The 23,275-nt window shown below is 47.7% G+C and overlaps 2 protein-coding genes and 1 pseudogene across 3 annotated transcripts; 2 read left to right on the top strand and 1 right to left on the bottom strand.

The window, feature by feature from the left end:
• Nucleotides 1-7,281: 7,281 nt before the first annotated feature.
• Nucleotides 7,282-11,839, top strand: LOC103655779 (glutathione transferase GST 23-like; annotated as a pseudogene).
• On the top strand, nucleotides 7,669-11,872 carry LOC103654302 (uncharacterized). The gene has a single exon (XM_008681133.2). The coding sequence runs from the start codon at nucleotides 7,943-7,945 to the stop codon at nucleotides 11,081-11,083; it is 3,141 nt and encodes a 1,046-aa protein (XP_008679355.1). The 5' UTR covers nucleotides 7,669-7,942; the 3' UTR covers nucleotides 11,084-11,872.
• A 2,289-nt stretch (nucleotides 11,873-14,161) lies between these two features.
• Nucleotides 14,162-18,971, bottom strand: LOC103654303 (zinc finger CCCH domain-containing protein 53). 2 transcript variants are annotated; one of them, XM_008681135.4, is made up of 9 exons: nucleotides 17,588-18,971; nucleotides 17,309-17,476; nucleotides 17,015-17,200; nucleotides 16,716-16,822; nucleotides 16,321-16,593; nucleotides 16,027-16,237; nucleotides 15,075-15,290; nucleotides 14,702-14,792; nucleotides 14,162-14,544 (listed from the first exon to the last, which is right to left on the bottom strand). In XM_008681135.4, exons 1-8 carry the CDS (start codon nucleotides 18,289-18,291, stop codon nucleotides 14,759-14,761), a joined length of 1,899 nt encoding a protein of 632 aa, XP_008679357.1. In that variant the 5' UTR covers nucleotides 18,292-18,971; the 3' UTR covers nucleotides 14,162-14,544; nucleotides 14,702-14,758. The 2 variants fall into 2 exon arrangements, with proteins under 2 accessions (XP_008679357.1, XP_008679356.1); XM_008681134.4 differs by having other exon boundaries at nucleotides 15,075-15,293.
• Between the last annotated feature and the right edge of the window lie 4,304 nt (nucleotides 18,972-23,275).

Genomic DNA, 23,275 nt, shown 5'->3' on the forward strand with positions numbered 1-23,275 from the left:
ACGCATGTGAGGTATGTTGGGCCGGAATTGTCCCTTTATTGGACAGCCTCGGGGTGACCGACAGAGTCCGTGTTTATGACAAAAGCATGTGCTCCTGCTTAGTTTCGGCAGCATAACCCCTCTGTTCTCCAATTGCACCATTTTTAGGCGTGCGATTGGAGAACAACGGGGTTATGCTGCCGAAATTTCGCACGACCACATGTCTTGTCATAAACACGGGCTCGTCGGTCACTCCTGGGTGGGTTTAGGACCTATCCTTTCCTACAGATGTAGTGGCGTGATTTCTTCGTAAAAACGGATGGTCCGTGCATTACTTATCTAATTAAGTTAACGTCTCGTATCTAGTATGGAGGAGAATCGTCGATGGATGTATGAAGGTTGGAAGAAAAGAGGTGCTCTATCAAGTGAGTGGGTTGCCAAGACTGATGCTTTTCTCGACCATGCTTTTGCTCGGTCAGAGACTGGAATCGATGTTAGGTGCCCTTGTAGCAAGTGTCGGAACATTAATTTCCTTAACAGGAGGACTATGTCGATACATATTTGCAAGAACGGTTATATGCCAGGCTATGAGGTGTGGGTGCACCACGGTGAGGACCCACCTCCTCGTATTGTATCGGAAGTTCAATCACATGAAGAGGAGGACTACGATAGGATGGAAGAGATGCTTGACGATGTACGCCATGAGCTTCTAACCGTCGATTCGGAGAACCCCGGTCAACCCACCGAGTTTGAGGATCCAGCTACACCTGAGGTTCAGAAGTTCTTCGAGCTCCTTAAAGCTGCCGAAGAGCCGTTGCATGAGCACACAAAAGTGACCGTCCTTGTATTTGTGACTCGACTTATGGCTATTAAGTCTAAGTTTGCATTCTCAAACAACTGTTACAAGGAACCTTTGAACTTGATCAGTGATGTACTTCCGGAGAATCACAAGATGCCAAAGGACATGTATCAGTCTAAAAAGCTGTTATCTGGCCTCGGTATGGACTACGAAAAAATCGATGTCTGTGAAAATAATTGTATGCTTTTCTGGAAGGAGACCACAGGTGAGAAGAAGTGTACTGTATGTGGTGAGCGTAGATTCGTTGAGGTTGAAAACGACGATGGTTTGACCGTGACTACGAAGATTGCACGTAAGCAGCTTCGTTACATGCCTCTCATACCTCGGTTGAAACGTTTGTTCATCTCCAAGAATACAGCCAGACACATGAGGTGGCACAAAGAAGGGGTACGTGAGAATCCAAATGTCATGGTGCACCCAGCTGATACAGATGCATGGAAGGCACTAGATGCTTTTGATTCCAGCTTTGCTGATGAAGTGCGGAATGTCCGCTTCGGTTTGGCAACAGATGGTTTCTCGCCATTCAATCTAACTGCAATGTCCTACTCATGTTGGCCCGTCTTTGCTGTTCCATACAACCTTCCACCAGCTCTTTGCATGAAATATGAATTTATTTTCTTGTGTCTTATAATACCTGGTCCGGATCATCCTGGAACAAAGATCAATGTGATAATGAGACCCCTGATTGAAGAATTGAAAATTTTGTGGGAAGGAGTCGAGGCGTACGATTGTTACAAGAAACAGAAGTTCAACTTGAGAGCCGCGTTTTTATGGTCTATTCATGATTTTATGGCTTATGGTATCTTTGCTGGATGGAGTTGTCATGGGATTTTGACATGTCCTATATGCGTTGAAGACACTTTATGCTTTCGACTAAAGTTTGGTGGAAAGATATGTTACTTCGATTGCCATAGATGTTTTTTGCCAGAGGATCACCCGTTCAGGTTCGATAGGAACGCTTTTAAAAAGGACACGATTGTGACGAGGGGACCACCCAAGCGTCTAAGTGGTCCAGAGATTCTCGTGAGACTTAATGATTTGAAACTAAACGAACATGGAAATCGTTTTGAAGGTTATGGAACCGAGCATAATTGGACTCACAAATGTGGTCTATGGGAACTCCCTTATATGAAAGCCTTGATTCTAATGCATAACATTGATGTCATGCACCAGGAACGAAATATGGGTGAAAGCATTATCAACACTTGCATGAATATCACTGACAAAACAAAAGACAACCCTAAGGCAAGGAAAGACTTGGCCTTAATCTGTAGAAGACCAACTATGGAGATAGGAGAGAATCAGAAGAAGCCACGTGCTCCTTTCAGTATTAAACCTAAAAGGAAGAAACAATTGATGAAATGGTTGAAAAACTTAAAGTTCCCAGATGGTTACGCCGCGGGCTTTAGAAGGTCTGTGAATTTGAAGACGGGCAAGTTTTCTGGGTTGAAGAGTCATGACTACCACATAATAATGGAAAGACTCCTTCCTGTTATGTTTCGTGGTTTTGTAAAAAATGATGTCTGGAAAGCATTAGCGGAGCTAAGCTACTTTTATAGACATCTTTGTGCCAAAGAAATAAAGAAAGAGATGATGGAGAAGCTTGAGCAAGAAATACCGATTTTGGTATGCAAACTTGAAAAAATATTTCCACCAGGTTTCTTCAATACGATGCAACATCTACTTGTTCACCTACCATACGAAGCTAAGGTAGGAGGTCCTGTGCAATATAGATGGATGTATCACATCGAAAGGACACTAAAGAAGCTACGTGCAATGGTTGGTAATAAGAGACGAGTTGAAGGGTGCATCGCTGAAGAATTCAAATACAAAGAGATAGCATCGTTCACGGGCCTGTACTTTGCAGAGGAACACAATGTCAATGCCCATACGTTGCGGTATCATGTCGACGAGCCCCCTATTAGTGATATTGAAATTTTTCAATGGAGGGGCAAAACTGTAGGACCCAGCACAACATACTGTTTCACCAACGACGAATGGAAGACTGCTTTACTCTACATGTATAACAACATGGAAGAGATGAGTCAGTTTCTCCTGTAAGTGTAAACTTTATTTTAGTCATTGCCGCTAGAATTTTTGTTGTGATACTAAAAGGTTTGTTTCCTTGTACTAACAGGGAATTTGATTCTCAAAATTGCATCTCTGGCTGTGAACGTGACCAGATTCGTCGAGAGGGAAAAGATGGGGGACTTAATTTCTTGTGTTGGTTTCGAGATTATGTAGATAAAAATGACAATATACACCCGGACCTTCGACAATTATCCCTAGGAGCAGTAACTGGCAGACGTTATGGTCGGTATGATGTCAATGGTTTTAGATTCCGTTCCACAAGGTTCGAAGATGATCATCCTCTAGCAGCCATGACAAACTCCGGAGTTGTAACTAGAGTTGTCGATGATGAAGGGAAGGTGACTAATTATTATGGAGTCATTAATGATATAATCGAGTACAAGTTTTTTGGAGATAAACAACTCAAAGTGGTGTTCTTCGATTGTGATTGGTTTTCTCCAAATACAATGCGAGAAAATCAATATGGCATGGTGGAAGTCAAACACAACGATAGATTAAAAGGCCACGACACTATAATCCTTGCCCACCAATGCGAGCAGGTGTATTATATGACATATCCATCTAAGAAAAACGGTTTGGTTGATTGGAGGGTAGTGTACAAAGTAAATCCTCGTGAACGACTATATGCTCCTGGTGATGCTGGTTATGTTGAAAGTCAAATCGAGCAGGAAGTGGGGGCTGCTGAGATTTTCCAAGACGAAGAACTTACAAGCACGTTTAATGTACAAACTGAAATGTTGGAAGAATCTTTATTAGGCGATCAAAATGATGTAGAGGTTCCTCCAAAAAGAAAACGAGTGACGAGAAAGAAGAAAGCTACTTGGCGTCCATTAAATCGACGAAAGCAACTAGATCCTGATTTTGATTACGATTATGATTGACGAGTATGGATCATGATTTTATTGCATATTTTATGCTTTTATTGCATATTTTATTATTTTATTGTCGATTTATGTACTAACTTGTTTTTGTTAAAACAGGATGTCAAAGAAAATGAAGTCTTTAGCTCGTAGTTTGCTTGGGTCGAGGAGTAGCTCGAGGAGCAGCTCGAGGGGTGAGGATTCAGTTTTTCAAGGCACAGGTTCTACCATGAGCAGACGGAGAGCGCTGGCAGAACATTTGCCTCCACAAGATGTAAGTTAGTTGTTAAATTACATTATCTAAGTTACTTAATATTGTATGATGTAAGTTATTTGTTTCATAGGACGCTGAAATTGAGGAACCAGTGGTAGAGGATCATGCAAGAGATGATGTTGAAGATGATGGTGGAGATAATGTGGGAGATGATGCTGGAGACGACGCTGGTGGGGATTCTGGGGCTGGTGGAGATTCTGCAGCTGGGTCTGGAACTTCTCGAGTTAAGAGAACGAGGAAGCTGCATTTTGTTGGACCACCTCCAGAGCTTCCACCCGAATCTCGGGTTTTGATAAAGCCTAGTGGAAAGTGAGTGACATATCTTTGCTTAAATGTTATTGAAAGTTATGTTTTAATTTCTACATTGTTTTCTGTTTGCAGGACTTGGATCGACGACTCGTTCACAGGCACAGGACACTACAGGCAGGTGAACATGGTTCTTGGTAATCTTGTTCGTCTGCACTGGCCTGGTCTTGTGACTTTGCCTACTGGCGAGTCTGTCCCCGCCACTTGGGAGCATTATCGCTATGGTGTCTGTAGAACGTTTGGCAACACACAGGCACTAGTTTGGGATACATTCTGGGTATGACTTGTTTATACTATTTTAGTTATTCCATATATGTTTGCTTTTATGATAACACTATGTTTTTTTTACAGAAACGGTACAAGCTGCCGGACGATGGATCATATGATATGAATGCTCGTTACGTGTTTGAGTATAACGCGAACGATGTCGTTGCAGATGCAATGTACTATGCACGAATTCAGGCTATAAAGGCATGGTACAGAGCAAATGCTGATGATCGACCGATGCCAAATACCAAGGCCGAGTGGTCATCAATTTACTTGACGGAGGAGCAATACCTAGAGGTAAACAGGTTGTTGCCTCTCATATCGCACGAAGCCATGTATTTGCTTGCTTTATTTAAAAAATTTCATGTAGGTGTCGGTGCCGTGGATGGCCACCCGATCAGACGGTTATCGGGCATTGTGCAGATGGTGGGCTTCCCCTGAGTTTCGTGCCATTTCCGAAAGGAACAGGGGAAACCGTGGAACTGAGTCGTTCCACAACTATGGCGGTGATGGTCATGTGTGCTTGGCTAAGCGAATGGTAAGTCACAGTTTGTCGTAACTTTGAATCACATAGAAATGTGTCATTATAACTTTTATGTATAGGAAGTCAAATCCGGCCGTACGCCCACGGATGTGGAGGTGTATATGCAAGGGCATAGGGGTTCTGATCCTCAGAATCCTGATGTGTTATGCACTCAGACGGCCACCGACCGTCTAGTGAGTTTTTGATACTCTATTATGTGTCTGATATTGTTTGCAAGGGCATAGGGGTTATGCACTTATATTTGATATTGTTTGCCTCCAGGCTTCGTATGGGCAGGAGATGGTTCAACGCCATGGGGAGGAGTACGATTGGAGGAGCCAGCCAATCGACCCTCAGGCAGCATATGCTAGCGCAGGAGGACAAGCCCATGGACGGTGAGATTATTTGATTTGGTTTTCAAAATTGTCATCATATGCTTGCGATTCAACTGAGCCATGAGTTACTATACTAAGTGCATGGTTCACTCTTGTAGGTTGGGTATTTTTGATTCTACGATTGATTCCAGAGAGCTGAGACGACGTGGACGACAATCCACATCGTCGTCTTCACAGTCGTCCCGTTCACGATCAACAGCCCATGAGATAGAGCTTGCAGTGTTGCGTCAACAGGCAGAGTACCATCAATCAGTCTTGAGGGAACAATTGGAGTACCAGAGGCAACAATCTGAATACCAGAGACAACAAGCCGAGTACCAGAAGAAGAAGGACGAGTATTATGCAAGCCTCCAGGCCCAAAATCAAGCTCTTCTCTCGGTAAGTTGAAGTAACATTTTGTAGCTTATTTTGCAAAACACTTGATGTGTATCTTGTTTGCTCAACAATGACTTGTATATAATTTGTAGCAACTAGCCCAACAAGCGGGCGTCCCGATGCCGACATATGGGATGCCGCCTCCGGACTTTGCACTGCCAATGCCAATGTTGGCGCCTCCACCTCCGCCTCCGCCTCCGTCACAATTCCCTATGGTATGTACACATATGCGTGTGTGACATGTTCATAGATGTCTTATGTGTTTAAATGAACAACTGAGTGGTTACTATTTCATGTACTTGTGTTATAGGGATTTCAGACACCACCCGCTTCAGTTGCCGCACCTGGAGATGGGTCTGGTCAAGACGACACAACACATTCGTGGGTGAACAATCTTTTCAACACGCATAGTCCAGCCGGAGGAGGTGGCGATGGATATGAGTGATAATGATGTAAAACACTTGTTGCAACCTTTCATGTGAAAGCCTATCCGTCGAATAATGTTCATTTTGGATTTTGGACAACTATGTTGATGTAAACACTTGTTGCAACCATTTGGAACTATGTCGTTATGTTAAATTTGTGAATGTGAATGCTTATGTGATTATATTTGTGAATGTGTATACTTATGTGAGTATATTTGTGATTGTGAATGTGTATGTGTATGAAATCTGTTTTGTATTTGCAAATGTCAGATTTTTTAAATTTCAGAATTTTGTGCAATTTCTGAAAAATGTTATGTCCGACGGCTTAGTGTAAGCCGTCGGACATAAGGTGTATGTTATGTCCGACGGCTTAAAACCGTCGGCCATAAGTTATATGTTATGTCCGACGGCTTTAAACCGTCGGATATAACAGCAGTGGGCCCAGGCGGCGGGTAAAACGGTTACGACATCTTACCTCCGACGGTCCGATGGGGCCGTCGGATATAGCTTATGTTCGACGGCGGCCGTCGGACATAATGCTATTTCCGACGCGTTATCCTCGACGACTTAAAACCGTCGGAGATAGGTTAATGCCGTCGGACATAACCTATCTCCGACGGTCTGAATCTTATGTCCGACGGCTTTAGCCGTCGGAAATTCCTTCGTTTACTGTAGTGACTGGCCACTGGCATTTATGTCATTGTGTGGGTGAAAGAAGAGGTACGCGTGGTCAGATAACGACATATATACTCTGTGTCTCTGTTACGTGCTGTGTATATGCAGACTATTCAAGCCGCCAAAGCTGACTAACCATTGAAACCAAATCAGTCCCCAGTCCGCAAAAGAATAGAAAACGACGAACTGATCATATATATATATAGCTCATCAGATCATATAGGTAGAGTTGAGTAAACGACGACAGCATCCATGAATCATCCCGAGCAAGAACAACAAGCAGCAGAGAGCGAGAAGGCGGTGACGACGCTGCTCGGCGTCTGGGCAAGCCCCTACGTCCTCCAGGTGAAATGGGCGCTGGCGATGAAGGGCGTGGAGTACGAGTACGTGGAGGAGGATCTCCGGAGCAAGAGCGCCCAGCTGCTGGCGTACAACCCCGTGCACAAGAAAGTCCCCGTGCTGGTCTACAAGGGCAGGCCCGTCGCGGAGTCGCAGGTCATCCTCGAGTTCATCGACGACGCCTGGAGCCACCGCGGCGACCCCATCCTCCCTCGGGACCCCTACCAGCGCGCCATGGCCCGTTTCTGGGCCAGGTTCCAGCAGGACAAGGTCCGGTCCGGACTCAGGAACAAGATATCAGCATATCATCTTCTCCTCAAGTCAAAGATGGTACCAGAAGAATACGAACAATGCTGCTACGACGACGATGACCATACATGGAGTATATGAAGATGGAGGCATCGCAGGAAAAGGCACAGGCGCGCCAGGAGAGCGGGCTCGGTGTCTAATGAAAGCTAGCGTCCGTCTGGCTTGGGCTGGAGTGAGCCTTGTAAATGTTGGCAGGCCGATTGGTCGTGTGGACCGAGTGGTCGTGTGGTTATAAGTAACACCCAAACCCTGGCTGTAAGGGGTCATGAACAATTTAGCTATCAGATATCAAATCAAATCGTCTTCCTCGCTGCTATCTCCTTCTTCAACCCTTCTTCTAGCTGAACATCTCTCTTCTTTCCGATATTCCCTTCTAGTTGCTAACATCTGGTATCAGACTCGGTTCCATTCTAGACACTCCTTCCCTATTTCCTGGTTAGTCTCGACAACTGCGATGGAAGTCGAGGTGGCACGGGTTCTCGAGGCGATGGTACACATGGAGCTCCGCTTGACCGCGGCACTGGCTGGCAGTGGTGGCGAGCAGGACCCCGAATCCTTCTCCTACGCCACCGCTTCCTCCGCCATCGCGCCACGGTACGACGACAGCGTGTTCGGCTCTTCGGCAGTCCCTGCATACGACGACGTTCCCGTCGACGACGAGCTGTACCGTGATGAGATCGCCAAGGTGCTCGCGCTACTGGAGTACAACGGGATGACTTCGTCGGCCACAATCCTCGCCGATTATACCACCGCTACCACCTCAGCTGTGCTGGTTGGCTGTGATGGCGAGCAGGCCGCTCGCGGATGCACTACCTTCTTCGACGACGACTACATCGATGAGCTCGATGTGTGGGACAAGGACGCCATGTGCACCGACGCAGATGGCTCCAGCGAACAACCCGCACCCCAGTGTGCCAGGAAGGAGATCCGGCTTCCCCAAGAGGTGTGCTTCGCACCCGACAACTCCTTCTCTGGGACCGGCAGCTGCCTGTGCTGGGTGGATCTGGTTCAAGGCATCATCGTCTGCATCAACCCTTGGGGGGCGGATGATCCTATGCTCTGCTCCATTCCCCTGCCCGTCGGGTGCCCCGTGGTCAGTGTGTCTGACTACCGCCACCGCCCGCGCGCGTGGGAGATCAGCTCTGCTGCCTGTGTCAGAGTGGCCATGGCTTCCCTAAGAACGGACAAGCCCAGCTGGCAACTGCCCTCCACCAAGTACGACTTCTCTACGATGCTCACTGACGTGGCCCGCATCGGCGTCATGGTGACAGTTGCGAGCAAGCCTGCATCTACCTCATTGGATGCTCACGTGGTGTTCGATGAAAAGGAGCAAAGCTGGAACTTCATTTTCGCGGAGTACGCTGCAGCAGCTGGACATCATCATCTCTCAATTGTATGGCAAATAGCGGAGGATTACTCCCATTGCGAATTTCTGCTCCAACTCCCCATATACTGCCCCATGCCTGCTTTCCGTGCTGTCACACAAGTTCAGCAGGATGCTGTTGGACAAGGACAGTCGGTGCCTGGGGACAAAGTTCTCAACACCCTGTCCATCAGGTGTTTGACGAATTGCTTTAGCATCATACAGTGTCGTTTCTTGCACTCGTGCAATTGCAGAACGGATGCAGTGCAGCATAGGCAATCATGGCCACCGCCTGTACAGTATGGGATACTGGGTGATGGTGTTCAAGTCTGGCTTCCGCCTTGGCCACCACCTGTTTGGGAATTCTGGCTGTCACTGAAGATTACTGGTCCACAGATGATGCATTCGGTAGGATACTTTGGATTGCCAGTTATGCCGGCGACATGTATTACAATTTCAGAGATTGTGTCTGGTTCAAGCGAGCAAATATTTCCTGAAATATTTCTGCAAAGCTTACATGAGTGCAGAGTTTGTCTTAGTGAAAATACTGGCAGAAGTTTACTCCAGCTCCCATGCCACCATTTGTTTTGCTTGATGTGTATGAAGTCTAATTGCAGAATTCATGTAATAGAAGGGAATTTAACCCAGGTCTGGTTAAGAGAAGATGCAGTTGCTTACTTCAAAAATATGTTTGATGGTGGCCTGAGGCCAACCTCAAATGCATTTAACAAAGTTATAGATCGCTGGGTGAAGGTTGATATGCTCAACGAGGCCCATGGGTTCTTTGATATGATGCTTGAAAAGGACATAGATGATGTTACGGTGGTCATTTTCTACTTTGGAGGACAACATGTGGGCTGGGAAATGAAGACAAAATGGTTGTCTAATGGTTGGCTATGTTTGGTATGTGGTGCATCTGATACTCAAGAGCTTCCTCTACATTTCATTAAACTTGCAAAGGATACGTACACATTTGACTGCATGTTCGAAAAAATCGGATATGGCACTGTGAGGCTTTGGTTTACATGCTGTCCTTACTATTTGTTCGAAGAGATTATTGCAACGAGGAACCATTTTTTTAGGAATGTGCTTGAGCATTATCAATGTGGCATTGAGATGATACGGAGGGATTTATTTACTGGCCATTGGAAACATTATCTTCAAGGTGCTATACCACTTCAACCCTGCTTTGATGGTCTCATAAATGTTGGCAAGGTAGCCGCACGTACCCTCCAAGATACTGTTGTAGGGAATTCTTGCATTGTGTCTAGACAGCCTCCATGGCCACCCCCAACGTGTCACCATTTCAGAACTATGCATGCTGAAACTGTGGCAAATTGGAACCACTTATTCAGTTGGTGTTTTGCAAATTCAGATTTGGGTGAATTACTGACTCTCAACTGCCCTGCTGACAGAGCAATGGTGCTGCTGATGTACCAAATTGAGTTGAGACTGCTCAATTGGGCCTGGGCAGACGAGTGTGTCTTCAACCTGTGTCTACTTCGATTACACAGTGTTGTTCATAGCAGCCTAGCCAATGCTTATAAATCCTGGTTGATAACAGTGATTCACCGAACACACTCAATTGGCCAAGATCATTTTTGGCATAACGTGGATAGGGGTGTGGTGTGTGGAATTAAGGATAGATGCTGTGCAAGATTGGCAAAGCTAGTTTTATCTGCTACACTGACACAAGATTCTGGCAAGCTTTCTCAACTTGAATTGCACCATCCATTGTTGTTGAATACTCAGTCAAGCGGCTTGAGGACAAGCCGCATTTCAAGCGGTGGGGAATATCAGCATATCATCTTCTCCTCAAGTCAAAGATGGTACCAGAAGAATACGAACAATGCTGCTACGACGACGATGACCATACATGGAGTATATGAAGATGGAGGCATCGCAGGAAAAGGCACAGGCGCGCCAGGAGAGCGGGCTCGGTGTCTAATGAAAGCTAGCGTCCGTCTGGCTTGGGCTGGAGTGAGCCTTGTAAATGTTGGCAGGCCGATTGGTCGTGTGGACCGAGTGGTCGTGTGGTTATAAGTAACACCCAAACCCTGGCTGTAAGGGGTCATGAACAATTTAGCTATCAGATATCAAATCAAATCGTCTTCCTCGCTGCTATCTCCTTCTTCAACCCTTCTTCTACCTGAACATCTCTCTTCTTTCCGATATTCCCTTCTAGTTGCTAACACAAGACGACTTGCTTATTTCTTATTTGCTCATCGATCAATTTCAGTTCAGTTGTGCGTATGTATGTACTTCATGCTGTCATGTCACGCTTGCAGCTCTCGCCGCCGATCTGGAGGTGGTTCACCACGGAGGGCGAGGAGCAGGAGGCAGCGTACGAAGCGGCCGTAGAGCAGCTGCTGGTCCTGGAGAAGGAGCTCGCCGTCTCCTGGAAGCCATTCTTCGGCGGGGACAAGGTCGGGTTCGTGGACCTATCGCTCGGCCCGCTGGCGTACGTGCTTCCGATCGATGTACGAGGAGGTGATCGGCGGCGGCGTGAGCGTGACGACGAATAATAAGATGGTCGCGGAGGAGAAGATGCCGTGCCTCGCTGCGTGGATGGGGAGGTTCCTCAGCTCGCCGGCCGTCAGGGCCCATCTGCCGCCGCTCGAGAAGCTGCGGCCCAGGTACCAGGCCATGCGCGAGTCGCTTCTCGTCTCAGCGAGAGCACAAGTGGTCGAGAAGGAGCGCGGCAGCAGTAGCTAGCTACTTGCTACTATCTCATTATCTGTCAGGCTGTCAGCTCCATTCGATAATTTAATAAGAAAAAAAACTGCCCATGTTGATGTATCAAGTCGATACAAATGCACTGGCTTTTCCCCAGTCTGAGCTTGCTTCTATTGGGTGAGCAAGGCAATAAAGATCCTGCTAATTAAGTGTCTAATGCTTCAGACTGAACTTTGCAGTGGCACTATGCCAGATGATGCTTCAGATTATCGTTAGTCCTTATTCTGATGAATCGTGGCAGCATGCATGCATGCATGTTTGATTGTCTATTGCTGTTGCCTTATACAACAGTATAACCATTTCAAACTAATGTAAACATATAACATATACTAGCAAAATAACTAAACTACTAAATTTGAACTCAAACAATATTATTAACAAACTAAAACAAAAAGGTAGTACCTGAATGTAATCTAATCATAAGCATGCCAACTGAAATTTCTAACTATATAAATAACCTAACATAGAACACATGCAACTACATTCGACCAAAGTCTCATGAAGTATTCGAACTATAATATCCTTTTTTACTTCTCTACCTAAATATATTTTTTCTTTTAAAACCTTGCAATTAAGGTTACTCTTTAAATTTACTGTAGAAACAATAAATAAGAGAGAGACATTAACATTGCCCTGGCTTACTCGGAGGAAGCTCGCAGGGATCAACTTTTGAACCATGTGTGAGTGTGACCAAGACCGACGCTGGTTGAGAAGAAGCAAGAAAGGTGGGAGTATAGGTGTACATTCGGGCCGCCCGGCCCGGCCCGGCCCAAGCCCGAAAAGGCCCGTATTGTTTGAATTTCGGGCCGGCCCGGCCCGTTTGAATTTCGGGCCATGCCGGGCCAGCCCATGGGCCTCGCCCTCGGCCCACGGCCCGGCCCGTAATTGCTTAAACGTGCCGGGCTTATTTCGGGCGGCCCGAAATTATAAAAGCCCGAAATTCAATTTTTGGCCCGAAATTCACATTAGAGCCCGAAATTCAGTTTTTGGCCCGAAATTCACATTAGAGCCCTAAATTCAAAAAAATAATAAAACAAATAAAAGATAAGACAAATAAATTTGAACAAAATTAAACTTAATATTTGTATTAAAGTTACCACAGCTATGCAATGACTACCTCGTTTATAAATCATTTTGTTAGAAGAAAAAAGAGTATAATCAGCTCTATACAAAGTTCGTAAGTTTAGTTTATTGTCTAATGTTCATAACAAAAGTAAAATTACATCACACACTCTAATTCAAAGATACAAAAAAACATCTAACTAGCATTATCTCTAGCTTTGTGTTTTTTTATCAAGTATATGAAAGTGTGGAATGAAGTGTGTTTTGATAAATATATGGGCCTTTTCGTGTCTCTATATGGGCCTTTTCGTGCCTGCCTTAAACGGGCCGTGCCCGTGCCCGCCCATGGGCCGTGACCTCGGCCCAAACCCGGCCCGATATAACGGGCCGTGCCGGCCCGGCACTAAATTATTTCGGGTCGTGCCGTGCCTGGGCCGTGCTTTTTTTTCGTGCTTCGGGCCGGCCCATCAGGCCCGGCCCAAATGTACACCTATAGGTGGGAGGAAGAGAACAGAAAGAAGAGCGGGATCGAGAAAGAGGTTGTTGCGTTCTGACTGCAATGCAATGTTATTGCAATGTTGGGTTTGTTCTCTGTTGACCACAGTTTCACAGACATCACATGTGTAGTGCCTAGCTATAACAAAGGCAAGGACACAGTTTTGACCGTCCAAGACGATCGATGACAAGTGCCCATGGCATCTCCTGTGCCTGTTCTGTTCCAGTGTGACTGCAGGCCTGCTCCTTTCCCTGTGGTGCTCGTGGCCCGTAGTCAGGTGTCAAGAACAGAGGGAAATATTGGATTCCACTTCAAATTTTGAACTCCGGCCGAACGAACGCTGCTGGTACCATCGCCCACAAGAACAAGTAGTGCGGATGACGAGGCAGAGGGAGAGGGAAACCCAAGAGACGTGCATGCACGATGCTTCAACCCGCCCCGCCCCGTCCCATCGGGCATCCCATACAAGACAGGACGTACTAGCGGAAAGGTGCGCGTGCTGTTCCCCCTTTTCCCGTCAGGTCTCCCTCCCTCCGTTCCCAGCAGCCACATCAACCTCACTCCACTCCACTCCCAGCACCTGCAGATTCGGCTTTGGCTGGCCCAAAATTCAGCGAACTGGGAGCACAAAACCTTCACCAATTTGCTCGACGCCAGGCGACTTGCATTGCAGCTACTATTGCTCTCCCTTCTCTCTTGTCTGCGCTGGGCTGCAGTCGCACCCGTGAGTGCTCAGTGCTCATCACTTTTCCCTCCTGCTACGTCCGTCTGTCTGCCTTTTGTCCACTCATCTAGGAGTGAGTATTTTCTTTCTTTTGGATGCCATGTCTGATGTATGCAGCCTCGCAACTACAACTGGCAGAGCTTACACCATTCTACTACGGTTTAGTTTAATCACCTGTATCATCACAACAGTGAGATCCATCCATGCCACAAACGAGCATAGGAGCTGCTAATAAACGACTAATTAACTACTACTACTATTATTTATGCCTACTACTCACTCACTCACACTTACTATCATATACTTATCATAGGCCTAAGAGCTAAAAAAACAACCTAGACTTGTTTCTTCTTCTGTTGCTGTCTTCACTGTCCCCTCCCTCCTCCCACTCTCTGAAGAAGATTACACCTCTCCAAAGGTATTTCTTTTTTCTTTGTCAAAGCTTCTCTACGCCTGGTTGATGGGGCCAATCATAGCCATTAGTCCCTGCGCACAACAGCCCGTCAACATGCAAATTATGGCCATCATGATTCAGGAGGTGTGGCTCATTCTATGCTGGCATATATACATGCATCATGGTCATGGGAGCAGCAGCTAGCTTATTATTAATGGTTACAGCACTATCAGAAAGACAGACACTTACTCCCAGATTAGAGGAATGGAGGGCCCCCTCCCCCTTTTTTGCTCTGTGCACCTCACATCACAGCCCAATGGCTTCATGCCCACGAGAAAACCTGGAGAAATTCCGAACAGATGTAACAACAACAAAAAACAATAATCTTTAATTTCTTTTGCTCACCCCACATGAATAATTGCAATAAGAGGAACACCACGCTGTAACTTCCTGTAGACTATAGCAAGTAGTAAACACCAATCATTTTGTAGCCAGAAACCTCTACTTCAATCATGGGGCACTACCAATGTATCACTAATTGGACCACGTCGAAATACTTAAGCCACCTGAAAGAAATAACTAGTAGCAGCATGAAAGATTTAAGCTGCTGAGAAAGTTTTACCTGGGCACCTGAAAGAAGGAGGAGGAGCTGTAGGGGGGCAGCTCGAGGGTGGTGGAAGACGCGGGTGCGAAAAGGGCCACATGGCGAGGGCTGCTGCTGATGCTACCGTTCCGAGCGGCTGCAGTAGTGACAGCGTCAGCGTATGAGGCCTCCTCCTTGGTGGGGGACGCGAAGGGGCTGTCAGGCAAGACGAGCTCCACCTCCACCACGCCATAGCTGCTGCGGTTCAAACGAGCAAAGAAAGAAACACATCAGCCAATCCTGGACCGAAAAAAAGATCAAGGAGATCGAAAGGCGGGACAAGAGGGCCACTTGCACCAAGATACTGCTTAACAATGGCCATTATTAATTTGCGCGGTCGTATTAAGCCTGACCCCTTTGCCAGTGCACTCCCTTTCCCCCTTTTGTTGCTTTCAATCAGCACCGCCTATGATATGATCGGAGCAGCCTATACACCTCCCTTTTTACAAATTGCTTTTTAGAGGCATATTAGCGCCGTGTGTCAGAGAATAAACAGAGCATGTAGACAAAAGGCGTGCTTTCATTCCAATCACAGATTGGCACCCCCCCCAATTGTCAAACAAACTATATATATATATATATATATATATATATATATATATATATATATATATATATATATATATATATATATATATATAGGACTGTTTGGTTTGATTCCTAACTTGTCATATTTTGACTAACTTTTTAGTTATTCAATTCGAGAGACTAAACTTAGCTAAAGTGTGAGTGTGGCACAGTTAGCATTCATCTCTAAGCAAGAAACCGTGGCATGAAACCATGCATGCCAAAGAAAACGAAAGCCAAGGCAGCACTATGCTTTGTTCCTCCATGCTGCCTCTTTTTTTTCCATTCCTTTCCCCCAAAAGAAAGAAATAGCCTAGTGCCCCCATTCTGTAAATATTTTAGTACTCCGCAACAACGATCCTACCTTTCTTGGAATCCACAAGCAGCGTTGGGCGTCGCTGTCACAGGACCAGATTCCACCACCTCCTCTTCCCCAGGGTTGACTGCCTGCTTGGGGCTGCTGCTGCTGCTGCCATCACAGCCACCACCGCCCTCTTCCTGCTGCTCCTCGTGCTCGCCTTCCGCATCAGCAGCAGCAGGAGCACTCATTGCAAGGCTGCTCATCATCCTCTTATCTGCAATCAGAGAGCATGGATGACGGATGGATCCAAAAGTCACGGCCATGGGGAGTTTGTCAGGGTCGTCGAGGAGTGCGGACCTTGGATGCAGATGGCATCCTCCAAATGGGACGCGTTGCCGTTCCCGTTGATGCCGCTGCCTTTGCCATCGGTGGCTTGCCGCAGAGGCATGGGCGCGCCTGAACCGAGATGGTGGTGGCCCCTGCTCTTGAGATCGAGGAGCTGCAGCCCCATGAAGCGGCGCCCCTCCAGCTCTATGGCTTGCTGCAGCTCGGCTGCCTGCTCCTCCTCCAGCTTCCTCCTCAGGAACGCCTCGTGCTGGTTAGCTATGTTCCCGTACATCATCCTTGATCCTAATTTAAACAACCCCAAAACCCAGCATGTCAATTGTTAAATTAAATAAAAATACCTGCAACAGAAAAGAAAAGAACACAACGCATGCAGGCTGTGCAGGCATCAGTTACTACCCACTCACCGATCTGAGGCTGCTGGAGATCGTACGGGTCCCTGGAATCCAGCAATCCGGTGGGCGACGCACAACCGACGAACTCGGCTCCGCCATGGTGCGTGTGCTGCAGCTTCCTGCAACCAGACAAAACGATAAAACCGAAAAAAGAAGCTTTTTTTAGGTGGCAACGGAAGCTATCGAAACAAACAAGCAACGCAACGTGCAGTGCATTGCAATGTGACTGAAGAGAGAACGATGAGAATGCGATGCATGCGCAGGCAGGCAATGGCAATGCAATATGCAACGGAGAAGAAGGGAGAACGGACCTGAACCTGTCGGGGACCTTGCCCTTCTCCTTGTAGGGCTTGACGAGCACGCGGGCGTCGCACACGAAGTGCGGGTTGCCCTTGCTCAGGATGGCCTTCACCGTCTCGGCGTACACGAAGGTGACGAACCCGAACATGCGCTTCTGCTGGTACGGGATGCGCACATCCTGCACCGGCCCAAACATGCTGCTCGGTCCATCGATGGCAGGGCAACATTATTGGACGGCTAGTGGAAACGAAACGGAACGAGCGGAGCAGAGGGGGGCCAATAATGGCGGCGTGTGCTCTGGGTACCTGAAGTAGTTGGACACGTCCTCCTCGCTGAAGGTGGAGTCGGCCGGGAACGTCAGGTAGATCTGCCGCGCGGCGGGGCTGCCGATGAGGTCGCCGCGGTCCATCCGCGGGGAGCGCACCGGGAACCTGTGCATGTCCTCGCCGCCGAGCAGCATGCCCGCCGCCGCCCTGGAGCAGGCAGCAACACGCGGAGAATAAAATGGGAATGGTGAGACCGGAGACAAAAATGCAACCTTTGGTCATTTGGTGGCGCGGCAGCCGCTGGGTAAAAAATGGCACCTTTGGGTCTCGCTCTGCTGCTGCTGCTGGAGCAGGAAGCTGAGGCTCACGCCTCCCTTGGGCGACGGCGAGAAGGGGTACGCGGACGCCATGAGCTGCTGCTGCTGCGTCGGCGGCGCGGCGGCCAGGGCCTTGGCGCGCATGACGGCCATCTCCCGCTCCGCGGCGTCGTCTTCGGGCACGCCGTGGAGGAAGCGGCAGGAGGAGCCGTTCTTGCAGTACCCGCGCGCGTAGTACATGCAGGGCCTCCACGAAGCGGCCGCCTCGGCGTCGCTGAGCGAGAAGCTCCGGCGGTGGGCGCCGGCGGCGCCCGCGGGGGACCAGCAGTCGTACTCGTCGGCGTAGAACGCGTCGGCGCCGCCGTCGTACCCGAGCTGGTCAGCGGCGGCGAAGGGCGAGTGGTGGTGGTGGTCGCCGCCGCCGCCGCCGCCGGCTCCAGAGCCGGGGCTCGGGAGGCCCCAGGGCGCGCCGGACTGCAGCGGGCCGAGCACGGGCGACGGCGGGGACGCGGGCTTGGCGGCGAGCTCGGCGCGCGCGGTGGCGACGAAGGAGTGGAGCAGGTGCTCCGGGCCGAAGGCGAGGCGGATCAGCTCCTTGTCGCTGTTGTCCTGAATGAGCAGCAGGCCCATCATCTTGGAGGCGTTCTCCGGGTCCAGCGCCCGCACCCGGTCGAACACCACCTTGGTGGCCTCCCAGGCGTCCATGGCGTGCGTGGGTGGCAGGACAAGAGCGGAGCAGTCCGCTCTTATCAGGTGGGGGTCCTGCTGCACTCAAGGGGAAGCGAAGGGAGGAAGGGAAGGTGAAAATGAAAAGCGGCGGAGTTGGAGGAGCGGGGCGGTGTGGGGGCACGCTTGTAAAAAAAAAAAAAAAAAAAAAAAAACTCTGCACGGCAGCACAGTGAATTAAATAGACTGCTGGCTGGGGTTTGGGTTGTAGCCAGGCGAGCTGTGCTGTTGGCCTGTTGTAGTTGTAGACGATGCAGACGAAAAGCGGGTTCTCTCTCCTTCAGTTTCCCTCCGTCGATGTTTGGGGAAAAATTTTGGTGAGAAAATTGAATCGCTTATTTTTGCTTTTGCTTTGCTTGCATGACAAGGAGTCAAGATCCAAGAGCCAAAGACACTCGCTGAGTAGGTTTCAAACTTCATGGTCATGGTGTGTGCAAATTTTGGTTTTGATCCGTCTTTGTAATGTAGATTGGAAAATATTTGTAGTATTGGTAGACCTAAACCCGAAACACTCCATATGTGCCTAGATTTTGAAATTTAAATCGACAGTAGAAAAAACAAAGGTATGATTGTATCTGGCAGTCATAATTGTCCGACGTTACCTGACTACCTGTCGTATTGGCATATTCGGCTTCAATCTAAGTAGTCAATAGCTTTTTCTGAACTAGTGTCTGCTAGCTGGCATTACCATTTGGCTCTGGGTAATCTACAACTATTTTTCCGTAAGAGTAGAAATGACATCTCGAGCAATAGTGCAATAAATGAGAGAGTTGTCTACGATTCAATAACAAAATAGGATCCAATGTAGGTAAAGTATAAGCGGCTACGCCTCGTGATGTTAGGTGGTATTAGTACTCGCCTCACAATGTAAATAAAAGGCATTGTGATTGTCAATTCTCATATAAATGATAAGTGTATATGATTTTCATCACCTCAGCCTTACATTAAGTGATAAACTACCATGGATCAAGACAATCTAAAGCCTAAGGAGTTAGAGCCTTTTACACAATTGTACAAGTTCTTTTATCTAAAGTCATCTATAATAAGCTATTGTCAAGCCTCACATCTTTTTCCCTTAAAAAATACATGCTAATATGCATGTGGCCTATAACCACGCAAAGCCTTTTTAGTATGAAATGCATGCTAATAACTACACTAAGAACTTATGTCAAATTTACACCTATTCCATGGTGGAGTGAGTTTAAGTTAAGTAAACATCCTATGTACATGTGAATCATTATTAAAAAGTTAGAATTCTTTTTTCATGATTCAACAATCGAATGTGAAAATAGTTATGACACTACCACCTCATGGCTTACAACCATTTTTCTTCTTCGTAGGATATTGAAAGTCGCCTAGAGGGGGGGTGAATAGGGCGAAACTGAAATTTACAAATATAAACACAACTACAAGCCGGGTTAGAGTTAGAAATATAAACGAGTCCGCGAGAGAGGGTCGAAAACAAATCGCAAGTAAATAAGAAGTGTGACACGCGGATTTGTTTTACCGAGGTTCGGTTCACGCAAACCTACTCCCCGTTGAGGAGGCCACAAAGGTCGGGTCTCTTTCAACCCTTCCCTCTCTCAAACGGTCCCTCGGACCGAGTGAGCTTTCTTTTCTCAATCACTTGGAACACAAAGTTCCTACAAGGATCACCACAAGTTTGGTGTCTCTTGCCTCAATTACAAGTGAGTTTGATCGCAATGAAAGAATCAAGAAAGCACGATTAAAAAGCCAAGCAACAAGAGCGACGAATAACACACGGATCACTTTCTCTCTCAAGACACTAATCACTAATGATCTCTTTTCTCAATTGTGAAACTTGGAGAGATGGAGGCTTTGAATGTGTCTTGGAATGGATTGCTAGCTCTTGTATTGAATGTTGAAGGTTGGAATGCTTGGGTGAAGTGAATGGAGGTGGTTGGGGTGGTATTTATAGCCACCAACCACTTCCTAGCCGTTGCTCCATTCTGCTGAGTGCGGATGGTCCGCGAGCCAGGTCCGGACGGTCCGCCCCTGTAGATCAACGGCTGAAAATGCAACGGTCAGCAGTAACGGCTATATCAACGGCTATATTGCATTTAATGCGTTGTCAGATGTCAGATAGAGTCAGTCGCGGACGGTCCGGTCGTGCACCCCGGACGGTCCGCGAGGCCGCTATAATTCATTTCTCCGAACCCGTTACCTTCGGGTTTTTCGGTTACTCACCTACCGGACGGTCCGCGCCTGAGGCCGGACGGTCCGCGCGAGGGCTCGGACGGTCTTTGCTTTTCCTCCGGACGGTCCATAGTGGAGACTTGTCTTTTTGCATTGGTTCTGTCCGAAGGGTATACTGTTGTCGCGGACGGTCCGCCGTAGTGGCCCGGACGGTCCGCGCTTGGCCTGTTTTTCCAAAAAGCTTCTCCTGTCCGGAATAATCTACGGTATTCCGGACAGTTGATTTTGTATAGTTATAGATGAACCTTTGGCACTGTAGAACATATAATCTAGAGCAAACTAGTTAGTCCAATTATTTGTGTTGGGCAATTCAACCACCAAAATTAATTAGGGACTAGGTGTAAGCCTAATTCCCTTTCAGATATATTTATCGTTGAACATGGGATGTGTCGGGGAGCGGATCCCTGGGCCCTCAAGGGGCCACGAGTCAGAGGGCGCAGGGAAGAACCCGTCTAGGTGAGTCTGTCCCCGGATGTCCCACGCACCGCAGCTAGGGTCGGGCGAGGCGCACCGCAGCCTAGTTCGGGGGTCGGACGAGGTGTCAGGAAGCCACTCGAGTGGATTCATCGTCTAACAGAAAGATTGGTCTCATACTGCACATGCCACATTAATTGTGCCTAGCGCTGACCCATGTCGTGGAAGAGAGTCACTTCGCCTCCCACTTATAGGCTACGAGTTCTAAGCCTGAGCTCCACTCATGTCCTATGCCCGAGCCCCACTTATAATCTTTGGGTCTTATGTCTGAGTCCTCCGACACCCTACGGAGCATGCAAGACGACGGAGGCGAGACGAGCTACAAAGACCAAGGGTCGGCGTGGCCAGAGGCGAACTTACGGAGTAATGATGATGCTTGGGCTCGCGTCGTCGGTATGCTTCACCGACGAGAGACACGGCAGGAGAGTTATACGGAGCAGATAATGATGCACGGGGAGGCATTTACTGAGGGAGAACAATTTTATGACACAATGCACCCTTCTGTTAGAAGTCATCTCTAATTGGGCCCCTCCTTGGTCTATAAAAGGACGAGGGTCGGGCCGACGAGAACAAGGAGACCGAACCCGCGAACCACACTCAATACGTATAACCTTTAGCATCCTTAGAGACTTGGGAGCTTTTTCCTCTCTCGCCCGCTTGTACCCCTACAACGAACAATCAGGTGCTGATAGTGCATGCCACAGAAGTCTGAAAGTAGCGACGTTCAGCGCAAACCCGCATAAACCTCGCGCCCACACCATCCAGATCTATAACATGCATACACAAATTTACTAGTTGGTGCTAGTTCGAAACGACAGTTAGCACGCTAGGCGAGCCTTTGCACGTTCTCGACGTTCTTTGGACAAGTTCCGGATGGAAGCGAGCGATGATACTCCGGAGTATGCCAAGAAGGACAAGCAGCTCCATTTTCTCTCACGCGTCGTTAGGACGGCACCAAACATGTACGTAATCCCGAACCCCATGCTCACTAGTTCGATTCTCACTCTAGAAGCCTCCAGATCCGACATAATCCAGAATACAGTAATACTAAAAACACATGAACGGGATAGGAATGCATATACAAATCAGAGAAATGAAAAACACGTGACTCCAGAACTGAAGAGACTAGTTATGATTATTTTTTGGTTTTTTTAGCTATATATATGATTACCTAACGTTGCTATTAGTTGGCGTGTATATAGATTTGTTTTAAGTAGTCTACAGCCTAGCTTTTTCAAGCGTTACTGATAGTTGGCGTGTGCGCGTGACATCGCTCTCTTCAATGGTTCGAGCAACCAACCAACGGCCTTTTTTTCATGCAACTATGCAAATAACAGGTTAGCATATGGTCACGAATAATCAAGTATCAGAAATGGCCGGATTAGAAGCTACAGGTTAAGAAACAATCTAAAAACTCGGTCGGGAGGGAGGGAAACAGCGTCCTCTCGGTATTCCATATAAGAAGAGACCGAAATAATGGTCTCGGCCGAGAAAATCCCCGAACCCTAGCCCTCCATCACTAACGGGCGGCCGTCAACTGTTTACTCTGCAATAGCCCAACCGGAGGGTGACGCACAGGACATTGGAACCCGAGCGGATGGGTTACAACGAGGAAATTTTTTTAACCAAGCCTGAAAATTCGCTCCCGATAGGAATCGAACCTAGGACTTGGAGGTGATACTCGGAAGTCCTTAGCCGCTAGGCTAGAGGCACTTTCGCATTAAGAAACAATCTGACTTATGCAATATCTAGCAACTCTTATCTATCCCCATCCGGCCATCCCCGTATACTAAATCCATTACATGAACGGTGCAGTTTACAATATAAAACATTATTTTAGATGACTATATGTTGAGCACCAAAATGAGGTGCGGACGGTCCGCGCCTGTGGGCCGGACGGTCCGCGCACGCGCAGAGTAGATTAGGGTTCCGAGTTTTGTGCTATGTTTGTTAGCTATATCCGCGGAATTAGCTCGGAATCCGATCGTGTAAAGGGTCCAGCCCCCCTCCTCTATAAAAAGAGAGGCCTACAGCCGATTTGTAACAATCAACAATCGAATCAATACAACTTCTATTCGCATTTTATCCTAGGAGTAGTTCTAGTCTAGTTTAGATTTAGCCTCTCAATCCCCAAATTCTTCGCCTCTCTTCGACTCTACGCCGATTGGAGGAGTCTAGGTCGGCCGGCCCAAGCCTAGACAACCCCTAGGATCTCTCCTCCCCGACGCGGTCCCTCCCGGGAGCGAGATCCAGGCCGCCGCCGACGACTTCC

Source organism: Zea mays, chromosome 4 (genome assembly GCF_902167145.1).
Source record: "Zea mays cultivar B73 chromosome 4, Zm-B73-REFERENCE-NAM-5.0, whole genome shotgun sequence".
NCBI lineage: Eukaryota > Viridiplantae > Streptophyta > Magnoliopsida > Poales > Poaceae > Zea > Zea mays.

Excerpts from the sequence above, each read along its gene's own strand:
- LOC103654302 (XM_008681133.2), top strand. The coding sequence starts at position 7,943 with ATGAACAATTTAGCTATCAGATATCAAATCAAATCGTCTTCCTCGCTG.
- LOC103654303 (XM_008681134.4), bottom strand. The coding sequence starts at position 18,291 with ATGGACGCCTGGGAGGCCACCAAGGTGGTGTTCGACCGGGTGCGGGCG. Across the intron at positions 17,477-17,587 it reads CAGCAGAGCGAGACCCAAAG|GGCGGCGGCGGGCATGCTGC; the intron begins GTGCCATTTTTT and ends TGCCTGCTCCAG. Across the intron at positions 15,294-16,026 it reads GCTTGTGGATTCCAAGAAAG|CAGCTATGGCGTGGTGGAGG; the intron begins GTAGGATCGTTG and ends TTTGAACCGCAG.